The sequence below is a fragment of the Oncorhynchus clarkii genome, chromosome 19, assembly GCF_045791955.1.
Source record: "Oncorhynchus clarkii lewisi isolate Uvic-CL-2024 chromosome 19, UVic_Ocla_1.0, whole genome shotgun sequence".
NCBI classification, from domain to species: Eukaryota; Metazoa; Chordata; class Actinopteri; order Salmoniformes; family Salmonidae; genus Oncorhynchus; species Oncorhynchus clarkii.
The window spans coordinates 37,329,550-37,339,070 of NC_092165.1; the positions used below are offsets into that span (position 1 = coordinate 37,329,550).

At 41.7% G+C, this 9,521-nt stretch overlaps 1 protein-coding gene across 1 annotated transcript in view; it reads left to right on the top strand.

Annotated features, from left to right (window-relative positions):
• The window catches only part of LOC139375112 (lysocardiolipin acyltransferase 1), a 35,062-nt gene extending 25,767 nt beyond the window's left edge, over nt 1-9,295 (top strand). Inside the window, exons 2-6 of the mRNA XM_071116587.1 lie at nt 2,810-2,979; nt 3,267-3,465; nt 3,588-3,734; nt 5,534-5,650; nt 6,431-9,295. Of these exons, the coding sequence (XP_070972688.1) occupies nt 2,812-2,979; nt 3,267-3,465; nt 3,588-3,734; nt 5,534-5,650; nt 6,431-6,951 (1,152 nt within the window). The 5' untranslated portion in view covers nt 2,810-2,811 and the 3' untranslated portion in view covers nt 6,952-9,295. The remainder of the gene's footprint in view (nt 1-2,809; nt 2,980-3,266; nt 3,466-3,587; nt 3,735-5,533; nt 5,651-6,430) is intronic.
• Nucleotides 9,296-9,521: the final 226 nt, after the last annotated feature.

A 9,521-nucleotide genomic window follows, 5' to 3' on the forward strand; every position in this document is an offset into this window, starting at 1 on the left:
TAATCAAATAAGAACGGTCTAATAGATTATGGTTATTTTAGATGGTGACACCTAGCTACTGTAACATTGTCGTTTTGCTATGTTTTGGGGGAAGAACATTGTTTGCATCCATGAGCTAGCTAGCTGCTATTTATGACCAGCACTGTAGGTGCTACCAGCATCATAGCATGCGTATCGATGAATAGTTGTGACATATATGAAATACGAGTGATAGTGTAATCAATGTGTAATAGCTACGTAAAGAATGTATGAATGCGTTACATTATTATGTGATGTACAGTCATATTCAGGTCCTGATTGGTCAGTGTTATTTGACACATAAGTGAAATAAATGGGGTTTTACTGGTAATGGGGACATGTGTAAATGCCAACTAAATTTATATATATTTTTTTCCAACTTTATTTAACCAGGTAGGCCAGTTACAGTTGAAGTCGGAAGTTTACATACACCTTCGCCAAATACATTTAAACACAGTTTTTCAGAATTCCTGAAATTTAATCCTAGTAAAAATGCCCTGTTTAGGTCAGTTAGGATCACCACTTTATTTTAAGAATGTGAGATGTCAGAATAATAGTAGAAAGAATGATTTATTTCAGCTTTTATTTCTTTCATCACATTCCCAGTGGGTCAGAAGTTTACATACACTCAATTAGTATTTTGTAGCATTACCTTTAAATTGTTTAACTTGGGTCAAACGTTTTGGGTTGCCTTCCACAAGCTTCTCACAATAAGTTTGGTGAATTTTGGCCCATTGTTCATGACAGAGCTGGTGTAACTGAGTCAGGTTTGTAGGCCTCCTTGCTCGCACACGCTTTTTCAGTTCTGCCCACAAATTTTCTATGGGATTGAGGTCAGGGCTTTGTGATGGCCACTCCAATACCTTGACTTTGTTGTCCTTAAGCCATTTTGCCACAACTTTGGATGTGTGCTTGGGGTCATTGTCCATTTGGAAGACCCATTTGTGACCAAGTTTTAACTTCCTGGCTGATGTCTTGAGATGTTGCTTTAATATATCCACATCATTTTCCACCCTCATGATGCCATCTATTTTATAAAGTGCACCAGTCCCTCCTGCAGCAAAGCACCCCCACAACATGATGCTGCCACCCCCGTGCTTCACGGTTGGGCTGGTGTTCTTCGGCTTGCAAGCCTCCCCCTTCTTCTTCCAAACATAACGATGGTCATTATGGCCAAACATTTCTATTTTTGTTTCATCAGACCAGAGGACATTTCTTCAGAAAGTACAATATTTTTCCCCATGTGCAGTTGCAAACCATAGTCTGGCTTTTTTATGGTGGTTTTGGAGCAGTGGCTTCTTCCTTGCTGAGTGGCCTTTCAGGTTATGTTGATATAGGACTTGTTTTACTCTGGATATAGATACTTTTGTACCTGTTTCTTCCAGCATCTTCACTAGGTCCTTTGCTGCTGTTCTGGGATTGATTTGCACTTTTCACACCAATGTACGTTCATCTCTAGGAGGCAGAATGTCTCCTTCCTGAAGGTTATGAAGGCTGTGTGGTCCCATGGTGTTTAAACTTGGGTACTTTATACTTGCGTACTATTGTTTGTAGAGGTTGACCGACTGATTTTTCAACGCCGATACCGATTATTGGAGGACCAAAAAAGCCGATAGCAATTAATCGGACAATTTAAAAAAAATATATAAAAAAATATATGTATTTATTTTCATTTATTTTTTGTAATAATGACAATTAAAACAATACTGAATGAACACTTATTTTAACTTTAATATAATACATCAATAAAATCAATTTTGCCTCAAATAAATTAAACATGTTCAATTTGGTTTAAATAATGCAAAAACAAAGTGTTGAGAGAGAAAACAAAAGTGCAATATGTGCCATGTAAAAAAGCTAACGTTTAAGTTCCTTGCTCAGAACATGAGAACATATGAAAGCTGGTGGTTCCTTTTTAACATGAGTCTTCAATATTCCCAGATAATAAGTTTTAGTTTGTAGTTATTATAGGAATTATAGGACTATTTCCCTGTATACCATTTGTATTTCATTAACCTTTGACTATTGGATGTTCTTATAGGCACTTTAGTATTGCCAGTGTAACAGTATATACAGTGGGGCAAAAAAGTATTTAGTCAGCCACCAATCGTACAAGTTCTCCCACTTAAAAAGATGAGAGGCCTGTAATTTTCATCATAGGTACACTTCAACTATGACAGACAAAATTAGAGAAAAAAAATCCAGAAAATCACATTGTAGGATTTTTAATGAATTTATTTGCAAATTATGGTGTAAAATAATTATTTGGTCACCTACAAACAAGCAAGATTTCTGGCTCTCACAGACCTGTAACTTCTTCTTTATATTTAGGCTATTCAGTGAAAATGTGAAATATTCAGGTCTAAGATGAGGTTGTCGGCGAGCTGCATAAAATCCAGTTCCCTGATCACAGCATTTTAGCAGTAAGAAACCCCTGGCTTCGACCCCTATTTACATTCCACAATAGGAATGTCTGCCTTGGTTTTTCCACTGTTTTTGTGGAAATGTAGGAAGATCCACAGAACATAAGGGTTTGCTATTGATGAGGACATAACTCCATTTTGTCTTACATTAGGCTGGTTCATGATTAATCCAATCCTTCCTCATTATGCCCAACTTGCAGTTCCACATCAACATAGGAATTCGGCAGAATTGATTAGCCATCTCTGGAAGTGTTTATCCTACTTATCTACTTCATGATCAGTTTAATACTGTAGTGAACTAACAAGTTGTCTTCACTGATGCATAAGGAGTCCAAATATAAATATTAAGTAATCTCTCTCCTTCCCAGGTATGGCGGTGTCTGTGCGTGGGCTGTACTTTGTGGTGACCCTGTTTCTGGGCAGTTTCTTTGGCAGCATCTTCATGCTGGGCCCTGTGCTACCTCTAATGCTGCTGTCACCCTCCTGGTACCGCTGGATCACAGACCGTATCGTTGCCACCTGGCTCACCCTGCCCGTGGTGAGTCATCTTACCCCTTGTCTGTCTCTCGGTGTTCCTTATGTCTGCATCCACTTATGTCTCTTATCACCTTTGTTTGACCACTGTGGTTAACTGTTTCGCCTTTTTGGTTTTGACCTAACATTCTTTGATCTATTGTCTTGATATTCTTTGACCTCTCACTGACTTTTTGGTTTGTTTGTACTATTCTTGGTGTCTGTGTTTTGGAACCAAATGAAATGAGTCTTCCTGTTCCTACGTACCTCCCGCCCCCTCCCTCCCCCGTTTCCCTCCCTACCCCTGTGCAGGCCCTGCTGGAGCTGGTGTTTGGGGTGAAGGTGGTAATCACGGGTGATGGCTTCATCCCAGGGGAGCGCAGTGTGATCATCATGAACCACCGGACGCGTCTGGACTGGATGTTCCTGTGGTGTTGCCTGCTGAGGTACAGCTACCTGCGACTGGAGAAAATCTGCCTCAAGGCCGCCCTCAAAGTTGTGCCAGGCTTCGGTGGGTGTAGGCAACACACATACACCTCAGCATGGGTTACACAGTGAAAAAAAAAATGTATACACACGACTGTAAATTGCTTTGGATTAAAGAGTGGCATTAATCTGGTTAATTTGCGTCAGGCTGGGCCATGCAGGTGGCCTGCTTCATCTTCATCAAGCGTCGGTGGGAGGAGGACCGCAGCCACATGGAGAACATGCTAGAGTACTTCTGTGACATCAGAGAGCCCCTGCAGCTCCTCCTCTTCCCTGAGGGCACTGACCTCACCGGTAACAGCTTTCAGTGACAACAGTCACTTAGCCAACCAGGGCAATGGTTTGGCTAGGACATCAACAATAGTACCCTGCATCAACCTCTTCCATCTCTCATCCCCAAGCTTGTTTACATCGGTTTTAGAACTCCCTGAGGATGTATGTGTGATCTGTGTATGTGTATACAATCCTCTTAAAACTTCTTGCGACTCTCAAACCCGGATCCGGGAGCGTAATCATCGCCTCAAACTAATTAGCATAACACAGCCTAGAAAACCCTAGAAAATCTTCCTATTCATGAAAATCACACATGAAATATATTGAGACACAGCTTAGCCTTTAGTTAATCACACTGTCATCTCAGATTTTCAAAATATGCTTTACAGCCAACGCTAGACAAGCATTTGTGTAAGTTTATCATAGCATAGCATTATGCCCTGCTAGCAGCAGGCAACATTTTCACGAAAATAAGAAAAGCAATCAAATTAAATAATTTACCTTTGAAGAACTTCGGATGTTTTCACTCAGGAGACTCCCAGTTAGATAGCAAATGTTCCTTTTTTCCAAAAATATTATTTTTGTAGGCGAAATAGCTCCGTTTGTTCTTCACGTTTGGTTGAGAAATCGACCGGAAAATGCGGTCACTACAACGCCGAGCTCCATAATATCGACAGAAACATGGCAAACGTTGTTTAGAATCAATCCTCAAGGTGTTTTTCACATATCTATTCGATAATATATCCACCGGGACAATTGGTTTCTCATAAGAAGCGATTGGAAAAATGGCTACTTCTGTACTTTACGCAAGATTTTCTGCGGGAGCCATCATGTGACCACTTGCTCAATGTGGTCCCTTACGGCTATTTTTCAACATAAATGCGTAAAAAGACGTCACAATGCTGTAGATACCTTGGGGAATACGTAGAAAGCGTAAGCTCATTCGTAGCCCATTCACAGCCATTTAAGGAGTCATTGGCATGCAGCGCTTTCAAAAAATGGGGCACTTCCTGATTGGATTTGTATCTGGGTTTCGCCTGTAATATCAGTTCTGTTGCACTCCACAGACAATATCTTTGCAGTTTTGGAAACGTCAGTGTTTTCTGTCCAAAGCTGTCAATTATATGCATAGTCGAGCATCTTGTCATGACAAAATATCCTGTTTAAAACGGGAATGTTTTTCATCCAAAAATGAAATACTGTCCCTAGAATCAGTTGGACTTACAGATCCTGGGCCAGATATGACAATTTACTAATAGTTTTAGTAATGGTTCCTCCACTTCCCCTACTGTCCTGGAGGGCTGGTGATAGGATTTGGATCAGGGTGTGCTTTTATGTGACCCCTTCTAGATCAAAGATGTCTTTGTCCCTGAGAAGATATCTAGGGATCTATAGGTGTAGTGCTCCCCCTAGACCAGTGTCATATCTTTTGATGAAATCAGCTTATGAAATTATATTTTATTCATATCTAGTAAGGACATTTTTTATTCATTTAACCATTTAGCCCCTAACTAGGCAAGTCGGTTAAGAACAAATTCTTATTTACAATGATGGCCTGGCAAAAGGCCTCTTGCGGGGACAGGGGCTGGGATTAAAAATATACATAAATAAATACAAAAATATAGGACAAAACACACATCACGACAAGCGACAAAACTACATAATGGGTGGTCATATACCATACATCAATGTTCTCTCACTCTTACAGTAGTGTGCTAAACCCTATCCAAGAAATGTAATTTATTACAGTCAATTATCCTAGATGCTGACAATATTATTGAGCCTACTTCTCATTTTCTGTTTTTCTCTCTCTCCTGCAGACTACACTAGAGCAAGAAGTGATGACTTTGCGGAAAAGAACGGCCTGCCTAAGTTTGAGTATGTGCTGCACCCCCGCACCACTGGATTCACCTTCATCGTGGACACTCTCCGCAAAGGTCAGGGGTTAACTTTTTCTATATTTACTGTCATTTTTGACCCATTTTGCTGTAACATGCAGTAAAGTGAAACCAGGGGTGTTTTACTGGCTGTTTGTATTGTAGTCATCTGTCATCGCTTGTTATGACAACAGTTAGCCTATGTCAAATGACTCAAGCGTGAAGGAATTATAACAAGCCACATCAGTGTTACCTGTTTTTCTTTAGGAATCTCAGACTAGTACTTCATCAACACTGTGACACATTACAGCACCCCAAGGCATCTCATATTGGCCTGTGAGCTAATCCTGGCAGCCTTCCATCAGTCTTAAATACCGCCGCCTGCGGCGCTTAGCTGGGCACTAACTCACCAAGCAGGTGTTCTGAACCACAGTGATGTCATCGGACTTAGCCCTGTTCCCTCACCTCTGGTGATTGACATGTTATCTAGGTGGTCTTTGTCTGAGTGCGCTGTGCCCCTGGCCTATTTATATCCTCTGACTCTCATACAGTACAGTAGGGAGTCGGTGGGAGCTCAGGGCTGGCAGGTGTCGTGTCATCCTCCCAGGCTGATATTTCACTCAGGTCCCTGCTCATTGTGTGGTATGGGAGTGGGGCTGCAGGCATATTTAAGAGACAGGAATGATATAGTGCTCAGTGTGGGAAGCAAGCATGTCCTCAATATACTTAGTTAGTTACATTTGACTAAAGGATATGGATCTTTTGCATCAGCATCCACACAAACCCTACAGTTAAAATAAAGATGCACGTCGGTCATGCATACCTCCCCTCCTTTTACAGGAGACAACCTGGATGCTGTCCATGACATCACCGTGGCCTACCCCAAGAACATCCCTCAGACGGAGCGCCACCTGATCCTAGGGCAGTTCCCCCGGGAGATCCACTTCCATGTGCGCCGCTACGAGGCCTCCGCCCTGCCCACATCCCCTTCCGCCCTGCAGGCCTGGACTCAGGAGCGCTGGGCAGAGAAGGAGGTCCGCCTGAGGGACTTCTACGCCGCTGAGCCCCGGGGCTTCGACAGGGAGGGTATGTGCCGCGTGCCCCCTTGTAAGACGGAGCTCCGCGTGGCTCTGATCAAGGCAGCATCTCTGTTCTACTGGAGCTCTTTCATAGCCTTGTCCTTCGCAGGCCTCTGGCTCTGGGCCCCGCTCCGTCTGTACTTTTTAGTGATGATGGGTGTCTACTTCGGCCAGCAGAAGCTGATAGGAGGGCTAGAACTACTGGAGCTGGCCTGTCATCGCTACTGGAAGTCTGTGACTGGGGACGAGAAGGAAAAGGTGGTGGACGGGAAGAAGGAGTGAGGAGGAAGGGATGGCAGGAGGCTAACGTTTCTGCAGTGTTCAGTGAGGATGCTAGGCCTGAGTCCACAATTGGGCTTGGTGCATATGCTGGAGGGTCATGGGCAATCTCCCTCGCTTCACAGGGAGTAAAGGGTGAACCGGCAGGCAATGTGCATGGCTTCTAGGGTGAGCTAACCTCACGGCTGAGGTTGCAGAAAAAAAACACAGGAAAGAATGAATGTTGTTCTTCTTGCTGGCTTGCTGGGGTCATAGTAGCTCATCACAGCCATTACGCTGTAAAGCCTTCATGTGTCTAACTGTCTAGCACCTTTGCTGTCTACAATTAAGAGGACTATCATTGGTCATCCTTTTTGTTCTTATGTTTATATTTCGTATCGTTCTAGAACCAGTGTCCATACATGTGTATGGGTTTCACAATAATATACAGAATATTATGTCTTAGCCATGTGTTTTAAATTGATTTTATTGTTTTGCGTATTTCCTTGGTTATGTATTTATTTATTTTAAGTGATGGAACAGAGCCATATACACAGCACTCATACATTAGATTAGTGTATGCTGTGATTATTTTAGTCCATATTTTAACTGTTATTGTTCTGTGTTTAGCCAATGTAGATTATCCATTAGTCTAGCCAAATGAATCACTGTTTTCCGCAAGCAATCATTAGCCAACAAAAAAATGATTACCGGTAGAAATGAATGTTATCTGTCCAAGCGATGAGTCAGTTATACACTTAGTGTAGAATTGTTTACTGGCGTTGAATCTGAACACTCTTAAGACATTAAGGTCACTGTCATGCCATTTACATTAAAGGTGCAATATGCAGAAATTGCTTTGCCATTCCCTGGTTGCTAAAATTTGAATAGTTTGCCAAATTTCAGTTTGTGACAAAGCAATGTATAGTGTAGCATATCATTGTACCATCAGTGAACTATATTTTCAATAACCAAAAATATTGTATTTTCAGCTGTTTTGAAGCTGGTGTACAAAACCGAAAGTAAAAGATGCAAAAACTAAATTTAACGGAAAGCATAGAAATAGTGCATATAGAACAGATCTACTGCTTCTTAGACTTGCTTTCAATGCTAAAGACGGATCTATAACTCACATTTCTATGTGAATTTGGTCAGGTTGCCCAAAAAGTTACATATTGCAGCTTTAAGCCTTTATAAGTTAAGCTGTTTTCATTGTTTAACTCTTGATAAACCTGATGATTTTTGTATGCATGCTGGGAAAAAAAATGCTTTTGCAGGAGGAAATCCAAATGCAAGAATTGGCCATGTGATCTAAAAAGGAACCAAACAGAATGTAGTAATCTGCCAAAACTGGGCAGGGGATTTTCACCACGCGTTGCTGATTAAGGTGCTGTGGACTGCAGCAAGACTATCGTGCACTCTGGATGGAATGGGTGACGATTTAGGATTTGAGATCTGTGACTGAGCACATACAAAATCAGCTTAGTTTTCTGCTCTTTTTCGGAACCAACCGGAAGAGGGTCAAAGAATGTCATTGGGCAACACCACTCCACAGAGGACCAGACTTGGAGTGGAAAACTGGTCTTGAAGTCACCCTAATCTAAAAAAGCCTCATGCCCACCTCTCTCTCTCCCTGGGGAACTGGCATTGATGTTCTCGGTGTGCTGCTAAACTCAATTTAGCAGATGACAACTGAGAAAGCTCTACTGGTTGTGCCAGGGGAAAAAAAATATTTAAATGAGAGCATCAGATTGGGCAATGCTCTGTCCACTAGTACCTAGCCACTGCTCTCAATGCCACCTCCAATCTTGCCATATATAGAGTTGAATGGTTTCTCGCACAATCCAGAACCGTTTTTATCAATGACACTGTGCACTGTTTGATCTACCGACCACCTCAATGCTGCAGGTCAAATGATCATTTTTGTAAGAGAAGTGTCCTATGTACCAAGTCATAGATGGTTGTCTGTTCTTGTTTCTTGAAATACGAGGCCCTGTTCAAGTGTAGGGGCTGGTTACTGTGATTAGGCTGTGTTAACAATTCTCATCAGCATGTCAATGGTTTACCAAATTACTAATCATCTCTATTACTAGAATCTTTGAACCAGCTAGAATTTCCACAATTCTCCCATCTTTCTCATCTGTTGTTTTTGTTTCCCTATTTCTAGCTTTCTTGGTTGCTCAAAATTCTCTTTTTGTTGTGTTTTCTGTTTTTGTTCTTGTCCATAATAGGCTCAACTGCTGATGCTGGACTCCTTTACAATCACTATCCTCAGGTAAATCTTTACTGGCCACTGTTATCAGTTATTACGCTGTTCAATAAATATATCATTTCAACCCATGCAGATGCTCTGCGTGTCTCTAAGAAATGTGTCATGTCAAATTATTTCTTCACTGGTTTGCTTCCTGGATGCTGACCCGACATTGTCAGCTCACCACTGTGGGTGGTCCAGATATTCAACCTAACTTAATACAAAATTGTTCTAAATTGTTCTAATTTTGCCAACCTCCACAACCATTAGAATCTCGTAGTTGTGGACTCCTGGAGCGTTCTTACTAAACATTGCAGTGAATGAATCAAGACCCTACACGCTC